Genomic DNA, 26,133 nt, shown 5'->3' on the forward strand with positions numbered 1-26,133 from the left:
CAAACACTTCACACTCGCACATATTTATCCTTCCTTGTAAGTCACTTTCGTGATCTTACCGAGCATGACGGCGGTGTTACCGTCCAAAAATGCGATACGGGACAAACCCTCACACTTCTTGAAGGAATCGACAACCATCGGGTGGACCGGTTCAAAGACGACCTCGGCGACTTCGTTGGATTTCAAGGAGGCCGGACCTTCGAGCTTTTTGCCGCCAGTTTCCTTACCAACCTTGAAGTTCAACGCCGTCATCTTGCACGCGGAGCGGCCGCATCGGACGAAACCGATCGGGGAGTAGCCAGTCTTCAATTCACCCGGAATGTCCAAAGTTTGGACTTGCGCGGTGAATTCCTTGCACGGCGCCAAAGACTTGTCAGCCTTGTACACCATGACGTCGCCAGATCTCGGCATGTTCAATTTGTCGAGACCCTTAACGTTCATACCAACGTTGTCGCCCGGGTTGGCAGCTTCGACACGCTTGTGGTGCATTTCGACGGTGAAAACCTTACCACCACACGGGTTGGACGTGGTGTTGGTCGGCAAGAAGACAACTTCCTCCCCCGGCTTGACGACGCCTTGTTCGACGCGGCCGGCGAGGACATCCCCGACACCCTTGATCTTGTAGACACCTGAGATCGGCAATCTCATCGGCAATTCCGGGTTACGTTCCGGTCTGTTGACCATGTTGTTCAACACGTCCAACAAGCACTCGATGTGGTGCTTTTCCGCCTTGCCGTCGAAACTTTCGACGTCGACGCCGCTCCACCAGCCCATGTTGGTAGTCTTCTTGATCAAGTTGTCACCCATCCAGCCAGAGATCGGCAAGACCGGGACGCACTTGGAGACGAAGTCAGGCTTCCAACCGACCTTGGACAACATGTTGCGCATTTCGTCGCGAATTTCGTTGTACCTTTCCTCCTTGTAGCCGGCGGTGTCGCAATCCATCTTGTTGATACCAACAATCAATTGCTTGACGCCCAACAAGTTAAGCAAACGCGCGTGCTGACGCGTTTGGCCTTGGACTTCACCAGCCTTGTGGTTACCCTTTTGGATAGCCGTGGTAAAGTTACCATCGGCCGGGACCATCAACAAAGCAACATCGGCTTGCGCGGCGCCAGAGATCATGTTCTTGATAAAATCTCTGTGCCCCGGCGCGTCGATGATGGTGTAGTGCCACTTGTCGGTGAAAAACTCCTTGGTCGTGCACGAGATGGTCACACCACGTTCGCGCTCTTCCTTTTGGCGATCCATATAGAACGCAAACGCGAAAGAGGATTTACCCAAGGCATCGGCCTCGGCTTTTAACTTTTCGACTTCACGTTCCGGGATACCGCCGAGTTCGAATAACAAACGACCCGTGGTCGTGGACTTGCCGGAATCGACGTGACCGCAGATAACGATGGAGAGATGCTCTTTGCCTTCAGACATTGTTAATTTATGAGATTTTCTGTAAAGTTGTCGATTAAAAAAGGAAGGGAGGGTTGAGAAAAGCGTTTCAAAGTCAGTGTCAAAATTGTTGTATTTTTGGGGCTTTTCAGGCGAAAAATGAGCGGACAGCCGTCGCTTCCACTCTCATCTCTCTCTCTGAGAGATGAGATTTTTCGACTTCTCGCGGTTCACCTCTCGCGCGCCGCCCGGCACCACGACGCGAATATGAAGCGACGAAAATCTCGCACAAATCATGCGCGATGCGAACGCGTGAATGAGAAAATCGTCTCTGATCTGAACGCGTGCGCTTTTGGCTGGAACTATCGCGCGGTCATCGGATTCAAAATTGGACACTGCCGCCAAAATCGCTTTTTTTTTCTCTCTCTCTGAATGTTTATGCGCCGTCCATCCGATTTGTCTCTCGAAATCGCGCCGGAGAAGACGCGACGCGAACAAAGGAATTCGCAAAACGCGCGCGAAGAGATCGAACGAGAACACTTTTTCGCAGAAGGGCACAACAGTAACGGTGTTCTTCGTTCGAAGAGTATGGTAGAAAAATAAAAGAGCGCCGCGATATAGATGCAGGAACGTACCGTGTAAATAAAAGGAGGAATTCGAATGGTTTTCCGGAAATATAAAAAAGACAGACGAAAGAAAATCTGAAAAAACCAACACTGTGAGAGAGGACGACGACCCCGGCGGTTCGTTTCCTCTTCGTCTGCTTCTCTCGCGTCTCTCTCTCTCTCACAAAATCTGTCTGCCTCTCTTTTTTCGAGAAAGGGTGACCGTATTGCTCTTGCGTGTTGGTGTGATATCCAAACTGTATAGACGCACTACTATACTCTCTTTGATATATACGTAGAGGCTCGTTTTTCTAGACGATGAGGTAAAAAAGAACCAGAAACGAGAAGAATGAACAAAGAAGCCGTCTCGGGCGCGACGGCTGGGTTTATGGCCACGATAACGTTACACCCGCTCGATGTCATCAAGACCAGATTGCAAGTGCAAGACTTACAAATCGCCACGAAATACAACGGCACTTTGCACGCGTTTAAAACGATTCTGAAAAACGAAGGCGCGAGAGGCTTATACGCGGGACTTTCGCCGGCAGTGGTCGGGAACACGGCATCGTGGGCGATGTATTTCGCGTTTTACGATCGAGCGCGGAAACGGTACGAGAAAGCGTCGAACGACGACGGCGAGGTTGAGAAGAAGAAGACAAAGGAGAAGAAGAGTATTAGTTCGGGGGAGACGTTATTGGCGGCGGCGGAGGCGGGCGTTTGCGTGAGTTTATTGACGAATCCGATATGGGTAGCGAAGACGAGGCTGGCGCTGCAAGAGAGAGGCGGAGGAGGCGGAATGGAGGCGAAGAGTAGTAGCAGCGGCAGCAGCGGCAGCAGCGGCCGTGCCGGGGGTGGAGGAGTTAAAGTTCAAAAACCTACTAAAGTGGTGGTGAGATATAAAGGGTTAATCGATTGTTTGTATTCAATCGCACGAACCGAAGGCATTCCCGGATTGTATAAAGGATTGACGCCGAGCTTGTTGTTGGTGTCGCACGGCGCCATTCAGTTCACGTGTTACGAAAATCTGAAGAGTTTAGCCAGAGGAGAAGGAGGAGCGATTTTTGCACTCGAGAATGGTGGCAAAAAGAACGACGACGATGGCATCGCTCCAACGAGCGAGCAAAGAGAGCTCACCAGCGCCGAGTGCGGCGTCTACGGCATGCTTTCAAAAATAGTTGCCTCTCTGATCACGTACCCGCAACAAGTCGTTCGCGCTCGAATGCAAAAACTTCAAATCGAACGAAACCAGATTAAATATAAAAGCTTACTCCAATCGTTCGGAACGATATCGAGAAGAGAAGGCATATCTGGCATGTATAAAGGCATGGTGCCAAATCTCGCGCGGATGTTACCGTCTACCGGGGTGACTTTTTTCACCTACGAGTTTGTCAACCGAATGTTTGTTGAAGGCCCGGACGAGAACAACAACGAGGACTAGACGCGTTTACGTAGCGCTCAAAAAATCGGAGGCTGGAGTCATCGACACTCAAGGCTGACAAAAACTTCTCGCGGTAGTCATTTTAGTCGTAGTCGTAGTCGCAGCATATAGAGAGTAGATTTCGTATAGCAAAAAGATGTAAACATTATTTGTACGCGTATTCGTCGTCGTCGTTGGAAAAAGAAAGCGAAAATTTCTTCTTTGTCGTAAAGTCAACATTTTGCACTTCGGAGCCGTCGCCGCACAAATTTCAAAAGCACTCCACGACCTTTACTCACAACACCAACACCAACGACCGACCAAAACTTCCCATCAAAATGTCCTCCTCTCTCCGTTCGGTGAACCCAAACGCCGAAAGCATGGATAAAGCCGCGGCTTTGTTCATGAACATCAACGCCGCGAAAGGTTTGCAAGACGTCATGAGAACCAATCTCGGGCCGAGAGGGACGATTAAGATGCTCGTCGACGGTGCCGGAGGTACACAAACTCTTCTCGTTTTCTCTTTCCTTTCTTTTCTTTTCTTTCGGTTTTTGGTCGTTACGTGGAAAGGATGATCTCTCGCGCTCGTTGTTACGATGAAAGTAGCGCAGAGTTTCCTCCTCCCACCGGGAACCCGCGTCGGAAAAGGCGATCGATCTCATCGTGCGAGAGACTTGCCGCCGTTTTGTTTGACTTTTTGGAAATTTTCCACCAAAAAACATATTTCGAGGCTTATTATTATGCGCGTAATACTGACATCAACATCGACACAACAACGAAATGCAAACGATCTGTTTCTCCATTTTACTACAAAACGCGTTTTTGTTGTTTGAACACAACGAACAGGCTTGAAGCTGACGAAAGATGGCAACGTTCTGTTGAAAGAGATGCAGATTCAAAACCCGACGGCGATTATGATTGCGCGGTCGGCGGTGGCGCAAGACGACATTTCCGGCGACGGGACCTCGTCGACGGTGTTAATCACCGGGGAGTTGATGAAACAAGCGGAGCGGTATTTGAACGAAGGCGTGCACCCGAGAGTGATTGTAGAAGGTTTGGAGGCTGCGAAGAAGAGCGCGATTGAGTTTTTGAAACAGTTTCGCGTGGAAACGGGAGGCGTGGAGAATCCGGACCGAGAGATGTTGTTGTGCGTGGCGAGGACGGCGTTGAGGACAAAGTTGGAAGAGCATTTGGCGGATATGTTGACGACTATCGTCACGGACGCGGTGTTGTGCATTTCCAGACCGCAAATGCCGATTGATTTGCACATGGTGGAAATTATGACGATGAAGCACAAGGAAGATTCGGAGACGAAGTTGATTAAAGGGTTGGTTTTAGATCACGGGTCGAGACATCCGGATATGCCGAAACACGTGGCTGATGCGTATATTTTGACGTGTAACATAAGCATGGAGTACGAAAAGTCCGAGGTGAATTCGAGTTTTATGTACTCGGACGCGGAGCAAAGAGAGAAGATGGTCGAGGCGGAGAGGAAGTTTACCGACGACGTCGTGAGACAAGTCATCGCGTTGAAGAAGAAAGTCTGCGAAGGGAACGATAAAGGATTCGTGGTGATCACGCAGAAAGGTATCGACCCGATTTCGTTGGATATGTTGGCGAAAGAGAATATTTTAGGATTACGACGAGCGAAGAGGAGAAATATGGAACGATTAGTTTTGGCGTGCGGCGGGGTGTGCGTGAACTCGCCGGAGGAGTTATCGCCGGAAGTTTTAGGCCACGCGGGTGAAGTGTACGAACACATTTTAGGAGACGAAAAGTTTACGTTCATCGAGGACGTCTCGAACCCGACGTCGTGCACGATTTTGTTAAAAGGTCCGAACCAACACACGATCATTCAGTTGAAAGACGCCGTGAGAGACGGTTTGCGCGCGGTGAAGAACACTTTAATCGACAAGGCGGTCATCCCTGGAGCCGGGGCGTTCGAGGCTGGTTTGTTCGTCCACTTGAACGAAGTGACGAAGAAAACGGTGGAAGGAAGAGCCAAGAGAGGCGTGGAGGCTTTCGCGGAAGCTATGCTCGTCATCCCGAAAACATTAGCGGAGAACTCGGGGTACGACGCGCAAGACGCGGTCATTTCGCTCACGGACGAACACGAAAACGGAAACATCGTCGGTATTGACGTGACGACCGGTGAGCCGTTCGACCCGACGACGAGTGGCGTGTACGATAACTATTTGGTGAAGATGCAAATTTTGCAAAGCGCGCCGGTTGTTGCGACGCAGTTGTTGTTGGTAGATCAAGTGTTAAGAGCCGGCGTGAACATGCGCGGTCGCGGACCGGCTGAATAAATTTTAGAATTAAGAAAGAATAGATATATATTTGCAATGCCAAACCTAATCTTTAGTTAACTAAACAATACGCCGCTTCTATTACTATTACATTTGCGATTGATGATCTTTGGTGAAGATAAAAATCCCTTGGCTCCCAGTCGCTTTGCCAATCAAGACGTCCTCGTCGCAATAACTAAACTCGTACCTCCCCACCGCGGCACCAGAAACTCCGTTTTCATCACTACCACCCATCGCTCTCGCCGCTCTTCCGAACAACGGAAACCTCACCTCGAAATCCCTCAAAAATAACAACGCGCGTTGATTCAACTCGCTTCGCGGCAAAATCGCCGGCGCTAACAACGTCTCCGTTAACTCCGATATCCTCACGTCGCTCACCACCGCCTCTTGAAACACCAACTCTAACGCTTTCTTACTATTAATACTGCTATCATCAACTCCTTTATACGTCGCGTTCACCCTCAAAATCACCCCGTCTTTCTCCTCTAACACCCACGGCACGGACGCTCGAATCTCGTTCACAATCTCCTTCGCGTCCGTCTTAAACTCTTGAAAGATGTCGCCAACCACGATTGGCGGCGGTGGAAAAAACGGCAACGGTGGTGGTGGTACCGAAAAAACGAGTAATCCGGTCACGTCTAACGCGGTCGTGTAGATTAATTTCCATCGTCCGTTCAAGCGGTTTCGCATCCAGTCCTTTTCCTCCTCCTTTTCCTCCGCACCAAACGTTTCCAAAGCTTCCTTCGCGTTGCGGATATCTTCTCTCTCTCGGTCGTTGGAAAACCCAACGGCGCCTCGGTAGGTTCCTCGACAGGATTCGATCAGTTTTTCTTTCAATACCGCTCGTTTCCTCTTCCGTTCGTCGTCGTTTACGTCGGAAAACGTGTCGCTCGTGAGCGACGAGCGCGTTGGAAAACCACGTCGACGTCTTTGAGAATAACGACGGAAAAGCGTCAACGTCGGAGTCGTTTTCGGTCGACCACCACCAGCAGCACAAAGAGCAATATTCTGTGCGGTGGAGGAGTACGTATTCGCGGAAGAGAGTGAAAGCGACATCGCGCGTGATGTGGTATTAAGATGGTATGAACACGCAACTCTTTCTGCGGGAAAAATGCTTCATTTTTACAGAAACGATTGTTTCTCTGATATGAACGTGCGAGCGATGATGACGACGCTCCTGATGCGAACGACGACGATTCAGACGACAACGGTGGGGACGAGGAAAGGAACGATGACCCCTTCTTGTTCTTCTTCTTTGCGACGAGGAGGCGTTTCTTTTGTTTCTTCTTTGGATTCTTTCGAGAGTTCCACGGGAAACCGTTGCAGAGGAGGAGGAGGACGACGTAAACGACGAACAGCATCGTCGTCGTCCAGAAGAATACCAACGCGAAGAGGAGGAGGAAGAGTGGTTTTGTCGTTTTCGTCGACAGGAAACGAGAATTCTATCGAAACGCTCACGATGACCAAACCGGACGATTGGCACTTACACGTGCGAGATGGTGCAAAAATCGCCTCCGTGGTGCCACACACCGCGAAAACGTTCGATCGAGCGCTCATAATGCCAAACTTGCAACCTCCGATAAGGACGGCGGAAGAGGCGGATACGTACCGGAAGTTGATTTTAGACGCGGCGAAAACGACGAACGCGAAGTTTGAACCGCACATGACTTTGTATTTAACGGACGAGACGAGCGAGAGGACGGTGGAAGACGCCGCGAAATCTGGATTCGTGAGAGGGTTTAAGTTGTATCCAGCCGGGGCGACGACGAACTCGAGTTTTGGAGTGACGGACGTGAAGAAAGTGATGCCGGCGTTGAGGAAAATGGCCGAATTAGGGTTGGTTTTGCAAGTACACGGGGAAGTGACGCACCAATCGGTGGACATTTTCGATCGCGAGGAGCGATACATCGAGGAAGTTTTGAAGCCGTTGTTAGAAGAGGTGAAAGATTTACGGGTAGTGATGGAACACATAACGACGAAGAACGCGGCGGATTTTGTGTCCAACTTTCCCGAGAGTGGTAGATTGGCGGCGACGATTACGCCGCAGCACGTTTTGTTGAATCGAAACGCGCTTTTTAAAGGAGGCATGCGACCGCACGTCTATTGTTTGCCGATTTTAAAGCGAGAGGAACATCGAGAAGCGGTATTAAACGCCGCGGTAGGACCGAAGAGCGAACGGTTTTTCTTGGGCACGGATTCTGCACCGCATCCAAAAGGCGCGAAAGAGAGCGCGTGTGGGTGCGCTGGGGTGTTTAGCGCGCACGCGGCGTTGAGTTTTTACGCCATGGCGTTTGATTCGGTCGGGAAGTTGGACAAGTTGGAAGCGTTCGCGAGTCACAACGGCGCGGATTTCTATCGAATGCCGAGGAATTCTGGGACAATCACGTTGAAACGAGAAGAGTGGGAGGTACCAGAAACGTACGAGTTCGGTGGAGACGTGGTGGTGCCGTTTTTTGCCGGCGAGAAGATTCCGTGGTCCACGCTTTGAGCGAGCGAGCGCTTTTTTCTTCTTGAAAATATTCGATTAATAATATCACACACAATCGTAAAACATCGATAAAATTTACTCTACGACGGTACCAAAAAGCGTACGCGTCCACGAAGTAAAAATAAATTACAACGCGTTCAATACTCCCATCGCGCTCGCAGACATCCCGTTCTCTTTGCAGAATTCCACGCTCAAATCCCACAACTTTTCGTTCGATTTCAAATCCTTCGCCTTTGGTGCGCAATCGTCCGCGCAAAAACCCGCAAACACCCTCTGCAACGCCATGCACTTATACCCCAACCCTTTATTCAATTTAAAAACCTTACTCAAACGAATCGAAAACGGCATGTACAACTGACCTTTCTTGACCGATTTCAACGACGCCGCGTGCACGCTCGTCATCGCCCCTTCCTCCGGCGTCAACGCCAACAACCCGGCTACCATTCGCCAAACGACGTTGTAGTTCCTCCAAATATCCGACGCCACGAACCCGGGATCCGCCGCCACACACTCCACGTTGTTATCCGGATCCTGCCTATCCAACCTTCTTTGCAACTCCCTAGTCATCGCCAAACACGCCAACTTACTCGCCGAGTAATTCCCTTTCGTTTTCGACGGTCCTTTCACGAAATAATGGTACTTATTCGACCCGAACCACGAAGTCACGCTCGACAGCGCCACCACTCGCGACGTCCCTTTCCCTTTCTGCAACGCCGGTAATAACAAACTCGTCAGCATAAAATGCCCGAAATAGTTCGTCCCCATGCACATCTCGTACCCTTGCTTTGTGACTTTCGGCCCCGAGTACCCCGCGGACATGTTCAAGCCGGCGTTGTTCACCAAGACGTCCAGCCTTTTGAATTTTTTGTGAAACTCCTTCGCGAATCGATTGATGGAATCCGTATCGCTCAAATCCAATTCCATCACCTCCACGACGCATTCATTCTCACCGTCACCGCTTTTACAGAACTTCTCAATCTCCTCCTTGGCCGATTGCGCTCTCTCTTTCGACCGGCAGGCTAAAACGACTGTTTTTAAGTTTGCTTTTGCGAGAAGTTTCGCCGTGTGAAAACCAATGCCCGTGTTCGCCCCGGTGACGACGGCGATTTTATCGCTCAAATCGGTCGCGCATCCGATTTTGATTTTACCCATTATTTGTCTTCAATTCGGATGCGATGTGGTAGTATTACTCGAGTAGTAAAGTGTTGGTGGTGTTGATGTGGTGGTCGTGCTCTCGCTCTGCTCTCGCGCTCTGATGTGTGCGCGCGGAGTATTTTGTGCCGATTATAGAAATTCTCTCAAACTCAGGAGGAGGGAAAATTTTCGGTTGGTGGATTGTGTTCGGTATTATCTGCGATGATGAACTTGTTGCGATGTGTATGTCAGTGGTGTATGTGATGATTTAGAACTACAAATGATGAGCTAATGATGAGTACGCACGTGCCTTTGCAAATTACCAGATGTAGTAAAACGCTCCTCGCAAACTTCACATTCATACGGTTTCTCGTTCGTGTGAATACGCATGTGGGTTTTCAAAGTACCAGCTTGCGTAAAACGCTTCTCGCACACATCACATTCGTACGGTTTCTCTTTCGTGTGCGTACGCATGTGCCTTTTCAGACCACTAGATGTACGAAAAGCTTTATCGCACACATCACATTCGTACGGTTTCTCGTTCGTGTGAATACGCATGTGGGTTGTCAAAGTACCAGAATCACTAAAACGCTTCTCGCACACATCGCATTCATACGGTTTCTCGTTCGTGTGAATACGCATGTGCTTTTTCAAAGTACCAGATTCACGAAAACACCTCTCGCACACATCGCACTCGTACGCTTTCTCGTTCGAGTGAATACGCATGTGCTTTGTCAAAGCACTAGAATCACGAAAAGCTTTATCGCACACATCGCATTCATACGGTCTCTCGTTCGTGTGCGTACGCATATGTCTGGCCAAATCGGATGGAGTAACAAACATCTTCTCGCAAACATCGCACTCGTGCCCTCTCTTTCTCTTCACTCCTCGAGCAACAAAAGTCGTTTCCTCTTCTCGCTTCTGATTCTGCTCCTTCACGACATCACGACACGGCACGCACGCGAGCATCCTCCGCAATCGCTCCACGTCTCCTTCTTCTTCTCCTCCCTTCTCCTCCCTAAAATCGCACTTCAAAACCGTCCTCGCGTTCACCGCGCGCTGCGGGTGTGGATTCTTCTTTCTCATTTATGCTTCTCCTTCTTCTTCTTCTTCTTCTTCTTCTTCTTCTTCTTGTATCACAATCACACTCTCGCAGAAAATCAATCGCAAGAGGGGATGGAATTTGAAGTGATGAGAAGTGCATTTGATTTCCCAAAAAAACGACTGACCTTTTGAAAGAAAAAAAAGAAAAAAAAAAGCAGTCGAAAGAGAAAAACTTCATTCAAAATCATCTCGAGATCGAATCATCTCATCGCGAGAGAACAACTTGAATACTCCTCAAAAGGAGAAGAAGAAGAAAAAGAAGAACAAAATGTCGAAATCGCTTTTAGGTAGCGTGTACGTGACGTACCCACCGACCATCGCGTCGGTTCGAGCGATCAAACCTCGCGTGAGTTTTACACTCTCTAAAAACAACACACGCGTCGGTCTGTACCATCTCCCGTTTCTCGCGTTACTGGTGTATTTCTTTCGCGAGTGTTACGAGACGAGCGGGAAACCGTACCGAATTGCGATGGAACATCACAAGAGTCAAGGGTACGAACCGACGGAGTTCGTGGACGGGAAGTTGGTGACGAAGAAGAGTGGATTTGGGGGAGGAGACGATGGGATGATGACGAAGCAAAAGTTTGAAGTGAAGGACGAGTGGGCGACCGAGGACGATGGATTTGGCGGCTTCGAGGAGGAGGAGGAAAAGGAGGTGAAAAATGGAGCGGAGGAACCATCTGGAGAAGCATCAGCTTCGTCAGTATTCAAGAACGGATTGTTAGGAGAGGATCTGTCGTCGGTGAACCAAACGGTGACGTACGAGATTCCTCCGACGTTGCCCGCGTGGTGGTTGCCGGACTTTGTCGCGGTGATTAAGTTTGCTTCGGTCGCGTTCGCGCACGCGTTGATCATGTTCGCGCAGCACTGGTCGGTCAGAGTGAGACGGTTTTTCCGGTATCGCAACGCTACGGAGGTGGACGAGGATACGTATTTGGAAATCATGCCGCACGCGCACCAAGGGAAACCGGAGATTACGAAGATGCGTTTGCTGAGTTCGGTGAGTAAAGAGGACGGGTTTACGTACACGTCGACGTTGTGGTGCACGTTTCAAAGGCAACGGTACGAGTACGTGGAGGTGGAACGAGACGCGAAGAGCGGCAAGGCGAGAGGAGAGTTGAGAGAGTTGACCTGTCCGGTGGATTTACCGATTTCGAGTTACTTCAAAAAGACCGCGACTGGAATGGCGCCGGATGAAATCGAGGATTGTATGAATCGGTACGGCGATAATTGTTTGCACGTGGAGTTGCCGACTTTTATGGAAATGTTCAAGGAACAATTGACCGGACCAGTGACGGTGTTTCAAATGTTCACGTGCATGCTTTGGTTGATGGACGAGTATTGGAAGTACGCCCTGTTCAACATGTTGTCGATGTTGATTTTCGAAGCGACGACGGTGTTTTCCAGGAAGAGGAACATTACGGCGTTGAGAGGCATCGCGGTGAAAACTGGCAGAATTTACGCGTTTAGAAATAACATCTGGGAGGACCATTCGACGGAAGATTTAGTTCCCGGAGATATAGTCAGCGTGAAGAGACAGCCGGAAGGTGAAACGACCATTCCGTGCGATTGCTTGATTTTGCAAGGCTCGGCGGTGGTGAACGAAGCGTCTTTGACCGGCGAATCGGTACCGCAAATGAAGGAGGCGATCTCGTACGACGATAAAGAAGACGCGAGGTTGGACATCGAGGATCTTCACAAAACGCACGTGTTATCCTCCGGAACGACTTTAATGCAACAGTCTTCGGATAGTAGTAGTAGTATTAATGGGCCGGTAAAAGTGCCGCCGACGCCGGACGACGGGTGCGTGTGCTACGTTTTGCGAACTGGGTTTTCTTCCACGCAAGGTAAGTTAATGCGCATGATGGAGTTTTCTTCGGAGCAAGTCACCGGAGATACCAAAGAAACGATGATTCTGTTGTTCATTTTGTTGGTTTTCGCGTGCATGGCTTCGTATCACGTCTTCACGGTTGGCATGAAGGACGGCAAACGTTCGCAGTACGAGTTAGTGTTGAGATGTATTTTAATTTTGACATCTGTCGTGCCTCCGGAACTTCCCATGCAAACTGCCATGGCGGTGAACACAGCACTTTTAGCGTTGATGAAATCGGGCGTGTATTGCACGGAACCGTTTCGAGTACCGATGGCGGGGAAGATTGATTCGTGCTTATTCGATAAGACCGGGACGATTACTTCGGATAAACTTGTCGCTGTTGGTGTCGTAGACGCGTCGGATTTGAGTAAAAATATGTCGTCGGCGCAAATTGCCACGCCGATCGAGTGCTCGAAAACGTCCGCGATCATCATCGGCGGGTGTCATTCTTTAGTCCAAATCGATGGGAAAACGTACGGCGATCCGTTGGAGCAAGCTGCCTTGTTCGCCGCCAAATGGGAGTACGATCCGAAATCGAGTAAATCGAAACCGAAATTTTCCGAGGAGATCAAGAAACGAACGTGGAAAGGTACCCCGAGCGCCAAAATTTTAGCGCGCAATCACTTTGCGAGTTCGTTACAGCGCATGTCCGTCGTCGCCACCGTTCAGCAAAATGAAGGCGAAAACGAACAAACGTGGGCGCTGGTGAAAGGATCGCCGGAGAAAATTGCTACGCTGTTGAAGAGTAAACCGGATGGGTTCGACTCGCAATATCGCACGTTAGCGGAAAAAGGTATGCGCGTGATTGCGCTCGCGCACAAAGTGTTATCACCTGGGGATTCGAAAAGAGTCAACGACGCGAAATCGCCGTTATCTCGAGACGAAGTCGAATGCGATTTGGAATTTGCCGGATTTTTAGCGTTTGCCTGTCGCGTTCGAACGGATTCGGAAGAAGTTATCAACGCGCTCATCGCTTCGAGTAATCGCGTCATGATGGCGACTGGGGACGCTACCTTAACCGCCCTTCACGTCGGGAACGAAGTTGGCATCGCGAAAGGAGGGTTAGCCGGCGCGGCAGTGCTCGAGCTCGAGCAATCGAACAACAAAAGTGGTGGCAGTCTTCGATGGGTCTCCGCGAAGAGAGATAAAGATGGAGGCATTCAAGTCATCGGGAGTTACAAAGATTTGAGCATTCCACAATTGGCTCAGAAGTATTCGTTGTGCGTCACCGGGGAGAGCTTGAACGCGGCCAGCTATGCCGCGACGACGACGACGGAGAGCGGCACTTCATCAGAAAGCGAGCTTTGGGATTACTTGGATTCTGTGTCTATCTTTGCCAGAATGTCTCCGGACGATAAAGAGAGGGTCTTGAAACGTTTGAAACAACAGAGGAGACACACGTACATGTGCGGCGATGGTGCGAACGACGTCGGCGCGTTAAAACAAGCGCACGTCGGCGTCGCGCTCCTCTCCGGCTTTGGGTCCGCAAACACAAAGAAATTGAAACAAGAAGGCGGCGACGAGAGTAAAGGAGAAGAAGAAGGCGACGGAGAAAAAGGTAAAAAGCTCGCCAAGGCGGAAACGTTCCAAGAGAAGATGCAAAGAGTGAAAGAGCAAGCGGAAAAAGTGAAGAAGGCGAAAATGGAGGAGAAAATCGCGCAGCAAAAAGACACGAAAGAACTCCAAGCGTTGCAAAAAGTCTGGTTCGAGGAAGAGTTCAAGGAAAGAATGGCGCGAGGCGAAAAGTGGGCGCAGTTTACCGCCATGAAAAATTCTACGCAACTAATGATTCGCGAATCAAAACGCAGAGCGATGGAAAGAGCTAAGGCAAGACAAGGCGGACAAGGCGGTAAAGCGCCGAGCATGAGCGACATGATGCAAAACTTGGACGATTTAGACGGCGAACTTCCGCAAGTGAAACTCGGCGACGCTTCCATGGCGGCTCCGTTCACGTCTCGCTTACCGACCATTCGGTCTGCGGTAGATATTATTCGACAAGGCAGGTGCACGTTGGTGTCCTCGATTCAAATGCAGCAAGTGCTCGTGTTATCTTGTTTGATTTCCGCGTTTTCGTTGTCGGTGTTGTACACCGACGGCATTCGATCTTCGGACAATCAAATGATGGCGAGCGGTTTGTGTTTAACCGCGGCAGGTTTAGCGTTTTCGTACGCCACCCCAGTGCACACGCTATCCCCTGTTCGACCGTTGCGCTCCATCTTTCACCCGGCGTTATTCTTGTCCATCGTAGGCCAACTCGTCATCCACGTCTTTGTGATGAACTACGCCACAGAGTTGGTCCACGCGGCGACAGGTGAGAAAGCCGCGTTCCCTGAGGCGATTCCAATCGCGAAAGTTTCCGAAGAAGAGAAGAAAAACGCGAGCGAAGCGCAGAGATCGTTCTGGGAACAAGGCCCGCCGTTTGAGCCGTGTTTGTTAAACACGGTCATCTTTCTCATCGAAACCGTTCAACGCGTCTGCGTCATGCTCGTCAACTATAAAGGCAGACCGTTCATGATGGGTTCCTTGGAGAACAAAACTTTGTTGCTCTCCTTAGCAGCTTTGTTCATTGGTTCGTTCATGGCAGCCTTCGAAGTCGTTCCGTATTTGAACAACAAGTTACAGTTCGTCTCCATGCCGGACGACGCGTTTCGATACAAAGTTTTAGGTCTCTTACTCTTCACCGTCGTCGGCACGTACGGTTGGGACACGTTGTGCCAATTTGTTTTTGCCAGAGAAATTCTTCTCCAAGGCTACAGAGACTCTTGGAACGTGTTACCGAAAGACCCGAAGTATTTAGAATTTATGGCGCGACGAGTATTCGTCATGTGTGGGATTGGATATCTGTACATGATTACCGACGGGTCAGGTTTCGTCCTGGTCGCGGGCTATTACGCGTACAAGAAGGGCGCGTTTTAATTTAAATACTTGTTTAGAGTTCGTTTTAATTTTCAACCACGTTCGTACGTTTAGGAATCGTTCTCTTCTTTCCCTTCTTCTTCTTCTTCTTCTTCTTTTTCACGTGCGACGATAACTTCTCCTTCGGCAAGGCCGTGCTCGCCCCTCCTAACAGCGTCTCGAGCTCGATTTTATTCGTCACGACCAACCCTGCGAGGACGCCAATCGCCCCTAAAACAATCACTTGCAACGAGTTTATATTCCTGAAAAATCCCAACACGTCTCTTTTCCTCTCCGGCATTGCCCCTCGTTTCCAACTCTCCGGCATTTCCCGTCCGTCCCCAAACGGTCTTTTCGTCCCGGTTTCGATCATTTTCGCCGCTAACTCTGGTTTCATCTCGTCCACTTCCGAGTCTAAAAATTGCAACTCGTTCGTTAATATTTCCCGCATGGCGGAGGTGATCATGAATTGCACCGAGGCGCCCATTTTATTTTTCTAGTTTACGTCTTTTTATATGTAATACTTAAAGAAAGCGTTTGTGTGTCTTCCGTGTGTCTCTGTGTTGCGTGTTCTTCCTCTTTCTCTCTACTTCTTCTTTCGTCTCTGTCTGGTGTTAAATGGCTTAAAAATGACCTAAAAACCAGCCCCCCCCAAAGTGTTCTTTTTTAGGAAGATTTTTTGCACATATATATATAATAGAATATTCGCACCGGTGGTATTTGGAACACGACGGCGAGCACGACGACGACGAGATTTCTCCTTCGTTGTTTTTGTCACCACTGTCGTCGTCATCATCATCGTTATTACTGCTACTCTTCTCTTCTCCCTCCCCAGCTACTCTACTATTATCGTCGCTATTACCTCTATTTCTATCGCCGCCGCCGCCGAACAGCGCCGAACTCAACGAAGCGCCGGAACCGCCTTTCTTATTATTGTTACCAAAATAATCGTTGTACGTATCCGAGACGTATTGAAAGTGGTTGTTCAGCGATCCCCAACTGGAAACGTATTCAACTCTTTTCTTGTTGTTGTCGTTGTTTTTCTCCTCCTCTTCCTCTTCCTTTTCCTCTTCGGAATCTCCTTTCATCATAATCTTCTTCTTCTCCCCAATATCTTCCCCTCTGGCGACGAGCTCTTGCGTCACCTTCGCGATCGCCGACTCCGCAATCGATAACTTCGTTTTTAACTCCTCTAAACCGATGCTGTCTTTTCCTTTTCCTTTTCCTCCTTTTCCTCGCGGTGATGGTTTCGCCCCCGAAACGAACAAAGTTGCTCTTCTCTCGTTGCTTTCATCTTCAGCGCATAAAAAAAGCACGACAAACGCGAGTTTTACTAAAAGAAGAACGCGGTGATGATGATAATAACAACGACGACGAACACTCATCGTTTGCACATAGATCGAAAGCGCAAAAGCGCACTCTCCTCCTTTCTCTCCCTCTTTCTCCTCCTCAGCAGAGTGATACTATAATGCGACGAAGAAAAATTGAAGATTTCGACGAAAACACCGTATCCATTTGCTCTCTTCCTTGTTGTTTAAAGTAAAAATATTTTTTTCTTCATGCATGATAAAAATTTAGAACAACTCGTATAAATCTCATAAAAATCAAATCGACGGGCGCGATGACGAAACCGAAAAGAAAACAAAAACGAGACGACAGCGATAACACCACCTCGTCGCAATCTTCAATTGCGCGTATAATGATCAAACCTGATTACACCAACCTCAATGCCGAAGAGAAGAAAGGAAACATGGCATTAAATGAAGAAGAAAAAAAGTACGTGATTTTTTTGTCCGTAGATCTCGTTTTTGTTCGTGTTCCTCTTCCTCGATGTTCAACTGACGCTTTCCGATCTCGTTTTTGTTCGTGTTCCTCTTCCTCGATGTTCAACTGACGCTTTCACTTCTCTTTTTCCTTTCCTTTTCTTTCGCTCGCGCGCAAGGCGTCTGAACGCAGGAGAACCGAGATTATTTGAAGTGGACAAGAAGAAGGTCCTTCAGTTTTCTACTCTTATAGAGACGAATTCTTTCGAAATAGACACGCAAGCGAAAGTGCTCGGAATCTCGAAGGGCATGATAGCGAAAGCGTGGAAATTCTTCGATTACAGGAAATTGTCGTCTTGCACAACACGTTTTCTTCATTCTGGCGAGCACGGGTTCGACGAGGACATCATGAAGCAGCTCGGCTTCAAAAAGGAAGACCACGTCACTGTGTTGGTGTGGTATGCTCTCCTCGACGACGAGACGAAGAAGAAGGTGAACAACAAGGCTGCGCGAGATAAGAGAAATTGCGAGAAGGCGAAGCAGGAGATGGTTGAGAACGAGAAAGGGGAGAAGATGACGAAAGCGCAGTTACGAAATCAGGTTCAACACAAGAAGAGGAAGCAGGAGATGGTTGAGAACGAGAAAGGGGAGAAGATGACGAAAGTGGTGACGAAAGCGCAGCTTCGACGCGAGAAGGAGAAGCAGATCATCGTTGAGAACGAGAAAGGGGAGAAGATGACGAAAGCGCAGTTACGAGATCAGCGTCAACGCGAGAAGAGGAAGCTGATAATCGTTGAGAACGAGAAAGGGGAGAAGATGACGAAAGAGCAGTTACGAAATCAGGTTCAACGCGAGAAGAGGAAGCTGATAATCGTTGAGAACGAGAAAGGGGAGAAGATGACGAAAGAGCAGTTACGATCTCAGGTTCAATACGAGAAGGAGAAGCTGATCATCGTTGAGAACGAGAAAGGGAAGAAGATGACGAAAGCGCAGTTACGAAATCAGCTTAACTACAAGAAGCAGAAACCGAAGCAGAAGCAAAGAAACAAAGAATTCATTCGAAAACAATTCATATGCCGACCGCCTGGCTGCTTGGAGAAGGAAAAGTGTTCGATTTGCGGGAGAGAAAAAAGTTTTGGATGGGCTAAAGCGCCGGATGCTTTGTGGTACGTCGAGAAGCTCTTTAAGGAAAAGGGACTTACAGAGTATCCGTCGTTCAGGGCGGCGAACGGGTACCTGACGATGAAGAAACGAAAATATCTTGGCAAAGAAGATATTTTGCTTCGAACCACAGATATTCTGTGCTACGCGTGCTGGAAAACCTGTGAAGGAGCGGCGGAAAAGACTATGCAAAAACTGCTCAAGTTGTAAAAGAAGGAGCAAGTATATAACAATACGAGTAAATAAAAGAGATACTAACTAAGAGATACTAACTGAAAAGCGAGATCCTTAGAACTAGTTCGAAAATGTAATATCGAAGCAACGCGCGAGCGAAAAGAAACAAACGCACATATTAACCACAATTGGGTACAAATCCTCCATTTTTTCCACGCATTCCAATACCTCCCCATGGACAAATACGGATGATTAAACGCGATGAAAACGATCACAAAAGAACAAGTGATGATAATAATGATGTTTGAACGCTCTGCCTTGATTTTTTAAGAGTAAAATATCGCGACGTTTCGCGGTGTTTTGGTGGATTTTACGTGCTTTTGAGGCACAGGTTACACATGTGGGCACACATAATGTGGGCACACGATCGGGAAATTTTCTGTCGAGCTGCCGAAGCTCATTCGCCAAAGCGCGCAAGTTCAACGCGTCCATGACATCGATCGTGCACTTCGTCACTGCGCCGGTGGTGACGCGTTCGTCTTCGCAGTTCTTAGCGAAGACGTGGTAACAAAAATAGAGAAAATCTCACCGAGTAGAAAAAATATAGAAAAAGAGAAAGACATTTCGCCACGGCTCCGCGCGCGGATGCGAGTTGAGAATGGAAACGAATAGCACTACGTGTGTATCTAAAAGAAAGATTGAGCGCAAAATAACGATATTCAAATCGTCTTTTGCACACTAGAAGAGATGTTGTTGATGAGCTATCGATATTCCGGTCGCGCAAAAACACATTTTCGGTCAAAAATCATACTTCAAATACACGACGGAGGAAGAAAAAAGGTGAGGCGTCTCTCTGCGCTGCTATTACAACTATTTAATCTATATGTTTGATATCCAATCCTCCTCATCCATCTCATCGTCTTTACTTGCCGTCGTTGTGGATAACTCTGGCCAGTCTTCTTCTCTTTACTGGCCACCTTCAAGTTCCATCATTTCATCATCGTCGTTGGCAGCTTCTTCATTGTTTGATTCCAGCACCATTGTTGAATCTTGAGTTAGTGAAGATCTGCGTCGATTATTAGACGTCGCCAGAGCGTCAAAGCTCGTTCCCATCGGAAGATTTTGTTGGCCTCCTAAACTAGACTGCGAACCTATTGGATTGACTTCAGATCCTTCGCGCAACATATCTTCCGAACCCAACTCCCTCCTGTGTCCGAAGATAGCTTTCGTAGCTGGATTGATCCAACCCGTGTTCATCGGGCGAAGTTGCATGGCATTACTCATTACTGAAATACCTTGAAAGCGACGCGTCGACTGGTTTCGATTCTTTTCATCACTCATTCCAATAACCATGCCGGAAGGCGAGGGAAAGGCTTCGATGAAAACATCGTTGTTGGGATCTTTATTGTCGCAAAGAATATAGTTACCAAACACCATCGGTTCAACTTGGGAACCTAAAACAAAATCTTCGTCCACGCGATTGATAATATCGCTGTACAGACGGTAAGCTTCGGTCTTCAAACGCAAAAGCGTGTAACGTTCTCTCCATTTTTCTGTAGTCACCTCTGCGATGAAGCTCTGAATCGTATCCCTAGCGAATAGCGTGATGAAGGATGGCTTTGGATTCTCCGGATCCAAGAAAAGCCCAAAGTCAAATTGCGCTTGTTCGGAGAACGTGCTCGGTTTTCTGAACGGAGGATCTTGGTCGACTTTTTGACCTTCCCACATCAAAAACATACACACATCATGGCAGCGGTATTGTTCTCCCTGTGGGAAAATCATTGGGATCAACGCGTTGAAGACTTCCAGAGTCGTCGACGGTGATCTATCGTCCTTCAACGCAAAATCCGGATTCGGACATTCACTATACCCAAGAGAATCCGAATTCGATTCTACCAAATGTTCTGCTTCTAGGAACGACACGGTGCGTTTATCATTTTTAGGGGCCCAATTGAAGTAAATGAATCGCTCGATCGTATCCTTGTGCATTTCCGCCTCTACACTCGGCAACGATACCAAGACGGTCTCGATTGGAATACCTTTCTGCACCGCCAAGTTCTTCGCGTTCTTGAGTCTCGCTTCCGCATTTTCTCGTGCACGAGCTCGATCCGGCTTAACACTGCGCTTTCCTTGTCCAGATAAAATATCTATCCACGAATCCGTTTTTCTTCTATCAATATCAAGGTGAACAACCGACGATTCGTTCGAGTACATCCCTTTCTCGTCAACACGACAAAAATTGTTGAGAATGTCTTGTCGTTTTCGTTTTCGTCGAACTTCTAAACCATCCGCCCACTTATGAGTAGAGCACGCTTTATCAATCGCATCCTCCAACTCTTTTATTACTCCAGAGACTGCTTGTTGCAGAGAGTGATCTGTCCCAGAGAGGCAATACAGCCCCGACACGTGACTGGTCAACATTGCTTCGACTTCTCCAAGAAAAAATGTTTTTTGCTCTCTTTCGCATTGTGCTATATTATCACGTTGTGCTTGTTCTCTATCACGTTGTGCTTGCGCGGTTGTATCCTCGTTCATCATCTCTAAAACGTTTACACGCGCGCGCAAGCGATTTTATTCCCGTGCGCTGATTGATGCCCGTGATATGTGTTAGTGCAGTTTCTTTTTTTTTATCTCTCAGTCAAACGGAGAAATATAAAGAAGACATCAATTTCAATTTTTTCAAACAAGCACAAACACCTCATTTTTTCGCCGGTTTACACACACGCTTGAGAACAACACACAAAAAACATTCAGAGAAGAAGAGAGAGAGAAAGAGAGATCAGGTCGAGAGTCGTCGTCGTCTCGGTGGTTTTTATGGTGGTATTGGTCGAGGAGTGACACGTTTTGTGGTCTTTTGTTGAGCGCTGTTTTTTTAAGATACAAAATCGAGGAGTAAAAAGATGAGTTTCTTCAGCGACGACGAGGACGATTTGATGGACTTGGCCAAGTTTGATTCCATGGTTGAAACCGCCGCCGCGTTGCGAGAGAGAAGGCAGAAAGAGGAGGAGGAGGTGCGCGGTGTCGCCGCCGAAAACGCAAAGAAGAGGGCGGCGACGACGACGACGAATAATACGCAGATGATGATTCGGAAAGAAAATTTTGGAGGCCAGCAAAACGTCGTCTCTGGGGAAGCAGGTGCACACATTTCGAATTCAAACGCGCCGGCGACGATGAAGCAACAATCGATCGCGCGGATGTTCGTAACGACGACGACGGATACTAATAAAAGTGATACTAATAACACTAGTAATACTAATAACAGTAGGAATAACGTGAGCGCGCAGCAGCCGAAAAAGGCGACGCAAACGCAAACGACCAAGAGAAACAACAACGCCGTCGCCAAAGGGGGAGGGACGCAGTTAACGTTACCGTCCGGGTATCGACCGAACGCGTTTGAGAATCCCGGTGAGTACGCGCCGAGAGTGTTTAATACGAGTCACGATAATATTTCGCGCGGGAGCGTTTTAGGGAACGCGATGACGACAAACTTGCAACGAAAGCAGCAGCAGCAGCAGCAGCAGCAGCAGAAACAACAACAACCGGTATCTGAAATTGATTTAGCCGCCGCGCAGACATACATTTACCCAGCACAAGTCAATCGGAGAGAGTATCAATACGCAATCGCCGCGAATGCGCTCTTGAACAACACCTTAGTGTGTTTACCGACCGGTCTCGGCAAGACGCTCATCGCCGCCGTGGTCATGTTGAATTATAAGAGATGGTTTCCAAACGGGAAAGTTATTTTCGTAGCGCCGACGAGACCTTTGGTCGATCAGCAAATGCAAGCGTGCCACGATATTTGTGGCATCCCGTCGGAAGAAACCGTCGTGCTAATGGGTAGCACGAAGAAGAAAGGGAAAACGGTCTCGGATTCGCGCAGAGAGCATTGGAAGGAGAAGAAAGTATTCTTTTGCACACCGCAGGTGGTGAGCAACGACATCGAAACGGGCGATTTGAACGCGAAAGATGTCGTCTGCTTAGTCGTGGACGAAGCGCATAGGGCGGTTGGGAATTACGCGTACACGCAAATTGTCGCCAAGTTGAAAGAACGCGGCGCAGTGTTTCGAATTTTAGCGCTCACGGCGACTCCCGGGAAAGAGCTTGAAAGCGTTCAAAACATCGTGTCGGCGTTAGATATTAACAGAGTTGAATTTCGATCCGAATTAGATGTAGATGTGGCGAAATACACGTTCAGAAAAGATCTTGTCGTCGAGCCGATTAGCCAGGACGATGTTTCCGCGGGTATTTTGACTTTATTGAAGGACTCGATGAAACCGCATTTGAAACAAGCTACGGGATTTGGCGCGTTTAACCCCGTTGATAACAATAATAATCACGGGATACCGGTATCAATGATGAATGGACTTGCATATAACGTGAAACGGTTTCTTGACCTTCCAAATGCTGATCCACCGGCAAAATTTTTACTGCAGCAAATGTCGACGTTCGTACAAAGAGGTCTAATTCCGACGAGAAATAAAGACGCCTGCGGGCACTCTTTGCGACACGCGCAGCATATCACACACATCATCGATTTGTTCACAAAATTTGGTGCCTCTCAAGCGTACGATTTCATATCACGTAATCTTTCGCATGCGAAAGTTTTGAGCGACAAGCACATAGAGTTCAAAGAGGCATGCGAGCTAATTCGATCGTTAGCCTCGAACGGCGCAAAGCACTCGCCAAAGTTGCAGAAGCTCGTAAAAGTTGTCGCGGAGCAATTTAGTAATAATAGTAACAATAGCAGTGGTAACGATACGCGCGTGATGATATTTTGCAGTTATCGAGACACCGTTCGAGATATCGTCGAACAGTTGAGAGAAATCAAACCGAGAGGCGAGAACGCGTGTGGAGTAAAAGTTGCACCTTTTGTCGGCCAAGGCTCTGGAGAGAACGCTCGAGATAGGCGCAATCGCGAAAAGCAAGTTTTAGCGCAACAGCAACACAAGAATAATAACAACATCAAAGCAGGAGGAGGAGAGGGTGCCGCGGATCCTTTGATTTTCGAGAAACAAAAAGGGCAGAAACAAGCAGAACAAAAAGCGGTACTCGAAGACTTTCGAAATGGCAACTTGAACTGCTTAGTCGCGACATCGATCGGCGAAGAAGGCCTCGATATTCCAACGGTCGATTTAATCGTCTTTTACGACGTGGTTGATGTTATTAGAACCGTGCAGCGTATGGGTAGAACCGGTCGCGCGAGAAACGGAAAAGTTGTCGTGTTAGCAACCAAAGGAAAAGAACACAACAAATTTACCTCGGAATTGAAAAAATACCACGATTTACAAGGTAAGATGAAAACGCCGGATCGATACGTCGTGATGTGCAAAGACACTCCGCGGATGATTCCGGACGAGATATTTCCGTCGTGCGAGTTGATTTGCATCGAGAGTACGTCTAAGAAGGAGAAAAACGGCACGAAATCGAGAACCGCGGCGTCACTTGCGAAGAGAACGAAACTACTGCAAGAGAACCAAGTAGGAAACAGTAGTAAATCGAGGAAGTACACTTCCACTTCGACGCTCATTTTTGACTCCAATCCGGCCAAGCAATATCAAGCTTTGGATGTTGGTAACGAATCCCTCCTCATTGCCTACCGCCTAGAGGCCGACGAGATGAGAGGAAAGGCAGCGGCGACTGCGACGATGGCATCTTCATCGCTCGTTTTTGAAGATGACGAGCAGCGAACGCATCTGCAAGAGATGAAAGAGAAAGGTTTCGCGGGAAGCTTGCCATACCAGTGTCAATACCAAAAGGTGTACAATTTTGAACACGGTGCGATGACTAAGTTTCTTGTTCGCTCCATGTCGAAATTACAAGGCATCGAGAGAAGTCCATCGGGACCGGGAGGTTCAACCAACACTTCAATCAATGACTTTGACGATGAATTGTGGTGTGGAGATGCTATTGCTGGTGGTGCGGTGAACGAAAAGAGACAACACACGCAGAGGATTCGAGATGGCGTGAACTTGCGCGTAAACGAAGGCGTCGACATCGACGAATACGATCGAAAAATTTTCCCTCTCTATCCCACGGATGCAGAAAACGAAGAACACTATGACTACGGCGCTGGTGTAGATGGTGTAGATGATGATATTCCGGTGATAATAAATGACGATGAAGCCTATTCGTTCGAGAATAATGAAGTTGTCATCTCTTCCGACGTCGATGACGAGGATGAGCTCTTACCGGAGGTACTCCGGGAAGAAGAAGAAGTAGTAGCAGTTCAAGATATGCCTCCTACCGAGGCAGGTACTCGCGCTGATCAGCCGATTTTGTTCTCAGACGAGGAGGAGGAGGAGCAAGAGGAAGAAGTCCCGGTGATCGGTACCATGGAACCAAAGAAAGAGGAAGAGAATGACGACGATGAAGTCATCGTAATCGAAGAAAAAGAATCCCTAAAGGTGTCACCAGTTCCTGAACCTCGACCGCAAAGATCTCCGTCGGCAGCAGAAGCGGTGCGAATGCGCTTATCTTTGGCTGCTTCTCGTGAACCGTCAGCACCACCATCGTTGCGCAAAAATTCTGCTGACGCTGCACCGATACTCTCGCGCGTCTCGCTGGCAACAGAAAACCAAGAGTTAGTCGAGAAGACGCTGGATCACATGCCTTTGAATATTTTGAAGGAGCACGTGCTGATCGCGAGAGAGAAAGCGGAGGAAGCTGAAGAACAGCGACGTCGAAGCGTCTCGATGCCACCTCCCGATCCGCGCGTGCCGCGAACGAACTCCTCCAAAAAGAAGAAAACTCAACAACAACAACAAAATTCGGAAGGCTCGTTTCCGAGCGATGAAAGTTTGCGCTTCAAGAGACGACGACGCGAAAAAGTCCCGAAAGAGCCGTCTCCTGTGCTACCAGTAGCTCCCAGCGTTGCCGCTCTTGATGTCGTCGCAAACAATAGACATCAAAAACAGCAACAGCAACGCAAGAAACCTTTGAAGAAAAAATCGACATTTTTGGACGATATTGCCGGTGGCGAAGGAGGTGACGACGACGACGCGAACGAACAGGATTACGACTCTGATGATGCCCGTTTCATCGACGACGAGTCTCCAGAGACTGGAGGTGATGGACATCGTCATCATCCGCAATACTTTAGTTCGGCTGGAAACACGGACGGCGATACGAACAACCGCAATGTGCCATTTACAAATAACAGTGGGAATCCGTACACGCAACCGACTCCTATGGTAAATCTGGGTGATACTTTTGCTCGGTTTGGTCCGCGAAATCAACAGTATAACGTCCAGGACACGCCGCCAGATTCTTCGATGGAAAACCACACTCAAACTACGGACGAGTACGAGGATTCGTTCATCAATGACGACGAAATCGATTACGACACAGAAGAAGATGATGGTGCACTTCCGAGCGTTCGAAAACATGATGAAGAGAAAAGGAAGAAGAGAGTTCTGGTTAAAAAATCAACGCATAACGTGACGAAGAAACGCGTGAGTAATGATAGCATGTCTTTGAGCGACCCGGCGATGATGGCGAAGATTTCGGAGTCTCGCCACGGCGTCGTATCGACTTTACCTTCGAACAACAACACTCAAGAAGAGGAGGAGGAAGGAGGAGAACACAAACGAAAGATGCCGGTGTCGCATGCTCCGCTCGTGCCAGTACCGCCTGTGATCGTAGACTTACTCGATGATGAGTTCGAAGACGACTGGAACAAGGGCAATTCCGACGACGACGATTGGTGAAAATACACAAAATATAGAAGAATTTTCCAGTAGAGAACGTAGTAAAGGAGCATATCATTTCAAATGAGCAGTAGTATCAAGAATAGTAATATCGTTAGTATAGTATAGTATCGTGTCG

At 48.4% G+C, this 26,133-nt stretch overlaps 13 protein-coding genes across 13 annotated transcripts; 6 read left to right on the plus strand and 7 right to left on the minus strand.

The window, feature by feature from the left end:
* Positions 1-24: 24 nt before the first annotated feature.
* Positions 25-1,428, minus strand: Bathy04g02510 (translation elongation factor-like protein; the record flags this gene model as incomplete). Its single annotated transcript, XM_007513776.1, has 1 exon — positions 25-1,428. One exon carries the CDS (start codon positions 1,426-1,428, stop codon positions 25-27), a length of 1,404 nt encoding a protein of 467 aa, XP_007513838.1.
* Positions 1,429-2,340: 912 nt separating this feature from the next.
* Positions 2,341-3,429, plus strand: Bathy04g02520 (predicted protein; the record flags this gene model as incomplete). Its single annotated transcript, XM_007513536.1, has 1 exon — positions 2,341-3,429. The coding sequence occupies one exon, from the start codon at positions 2,341-2,343 to the stop codon at positions 3,427-3,429; it is 1,089 nt and encodes a 362-aa protein (XP_007513598.1).
* Positions 3,430-3,746: 317 nt separating this feature from the next.
* Bathy04g02530 (T-complex protein 1 subunit zeta) lies at positions 3,747-5,717 on the plus strand (the record flags this gene model as incomplete). The annotated part of the gene is made up of 2 exons (XM_007513349.1): positions 3,747-3,906; positions 4,255-5,717. The coding sequence occupies 2 exons, from the start codon at positions 3,747-3,749 to the stop codon at positions 5,715-5,717; spliced, it is 1,623 nt and encodes a 540-aa protein (XP_007513411.1).
* Positions 5,718-5,804: 87 nt separating this feature from the next.
* Bathy04g02540 (predicted protein) lies at positions 5,805-6,773 on the minus strand (the record flags this gene model as incomplete). The annotated part of the gene is made up of 1 exon (XM_007513822.1): positions 5,805-6,773. The coding sequence occupies one exon, from the start codon at positions 6,771-6,773 to the stop codon at positions 5,805-5,807; it is 969 nt and encodes a 322-aa protein (XP_007513884.1).
* A 91-nt stretch (positions 6,774-6,864) lies between these two features.
* On the plus strand, positions 6,865-8,205 carry Bathy04g02550 (dihydroorotase; the record flags this gene model as incomplete). Its single annotated transcript, XM_007513606.1, has 1 exon — positions 6,865-8,205. One exon carries the CDS (start codon positions 6,865-6,867, stop codon positions 8,203-8,205), a length of 1,341 nt encoding a protein of 446 aa, XP_007513668.1.
* Positions 8,206-8,331: 126 nt separating this feature from the next.
* Bathy04g02560 (predicted protein) lies at positions 8,332-9,357 on the minus strand (the record flags this gene model as incomplete). Its single annotated transcript, XM_007513765.1, has 1 exon — positions 8,332-9,357. The coding sequence occupies one exon, from the start codon at positions 9,355-9,357 to the stop codon at positions 8,332-8,334; it is 1,026 nt and encodes a 341-aa protein (XP_007513827.1).
* Positions 9,358-9,627: 270 nt separating this feature from the next.
* Bathy04g02570 lies at positions 9,628-10,425 on the minus strand (the record flags this gene model as incomplete). The annotated part of the gene is made up of 1 exon (XM_007513411.1): positions 9,628-10,425. One exon carries the CDS (start codon positions 10,423-10,425, stop codon positions 9,628-9,630), a length of 798 nt encoding a protein of 265 aa, XP_007513473.1.
* A 286-nt stretch (positions 10,426-10,711) lies between these two features.
* On the plus strand, positions 10,712-15,232 carry Bathy04g02580 (p-type ATPase superfamily; the record flags this gene model as incomplete). Its single annotated transcript, XM_007513433.1, has 1 exon — positions 10,712-15,232. The coding sequence occupies one exon, from the start codon at positions 10,712-10,714 to the stop codon at positions 15,230-15,232; it is 4,521 nt and encodes a 1,506-aa protein (XP_007513495.1).
* Positions 15,233-15,331: 99 nt separating this feature from the next.
* Bathy04g02590 (predicted protein) lies at positions 15,332-15,698 on the minus strand (the record flags this gene model as incomplete). Its single annotated transcript, XM_007513380.1, has 2 exons — positions 15,332-15,353; positions 15,385-15,698. The coding sequence occupies 2 exons, from the start codon at positions 15,696-15,698 to the stop codon at positions 15,332-15,334; spliced, it is 336 nt and encodes a 111-aa protein (XP_007513442.1).
* Positions 15,699-15,834: 136 nt separating this feature from the next.
* Bathy04g02600 (unknown protein) lies at positions 15,835-16,596 on the minus strand (the record flags this gene model as incomplete). Its single annotated transcript, XM_007513625.1, has 1 exon — positions 15,835-16,596. One exon carries the CDS (start codon positions 16,594-16,596, stop codon positions 15,835-15,837), a length of 762 nt encoding a protein of 253 aa, XP_007513687.1.
* A 236-nt stretch (positions 16,597-16,832) lies between these two features.
* Positions 16,833-18,345, plus strand: Bathy04g02610 (conserved hypothetical protein; the record flags this gene model as incomplete). Its single annotated transcript, XM_007513408.1, has 2 exons — positions 16,833-16,987; positions 17,154-18,345. The coding sequence occupies 2 exons, from the start codon at positions 16,833-16,835 to the stop codon at positions 18,343-18,345; spliced, it is 1,347 nt and encodes a 448-aa protein (XP_007513470.1).
* Positions 18,346-19,275: 930 nt separating this feature from the next.
* Bathy04g02620 (unknown protein) lies at positions 19,276-20,844 on the minus strand (the record flags this gene model as incomplete). The annotated part of the gene is made up of 1 exon (XM_007513379.1): positions 19,276-20,844. The coding sequence occupies one exon, from the start codon at positions 20,842-20,844 to the stop codon at positions 19,276-19,278; it is 1,569 nt and encodes a 522-aa protein (XP_007513441.1).
* A 365-nt stretch (positions 20,845-21,209) lies between these two features.
* On the plus strand, positions 21,210-26,015 carry Bathy04g02630 (unnamed protein product; the record flags this gene model as incomplete). Its single annotated transcript, XM_007513588.1, has 1 exon — positions 21,210-26,015. One exon carries the CDS (start codon positions 21,210-21,212, stop codon positions 26,013-26,015), a length of 4,806 nt encoding a protein of 1,601 aa, XP_007513650.1.
* Positions 26,016-26,133: the final 118 nt, after the last annotated feature.

Source organism: Bathycoccus prasinos (assembly GCF_002220235.1).
Source record: "Bathycoccus prasinos genomic : Chromosome_4".
In the NCBI taxonomy this organism is placed as follows: domain Eukaryota; kingdom Viridiplantae; phylum Chlorophyta; class Mamiellophyceae; order Mamiellales; family Bathycoccaceae; genus Bathycoccus; species Bathycoccus prasinos.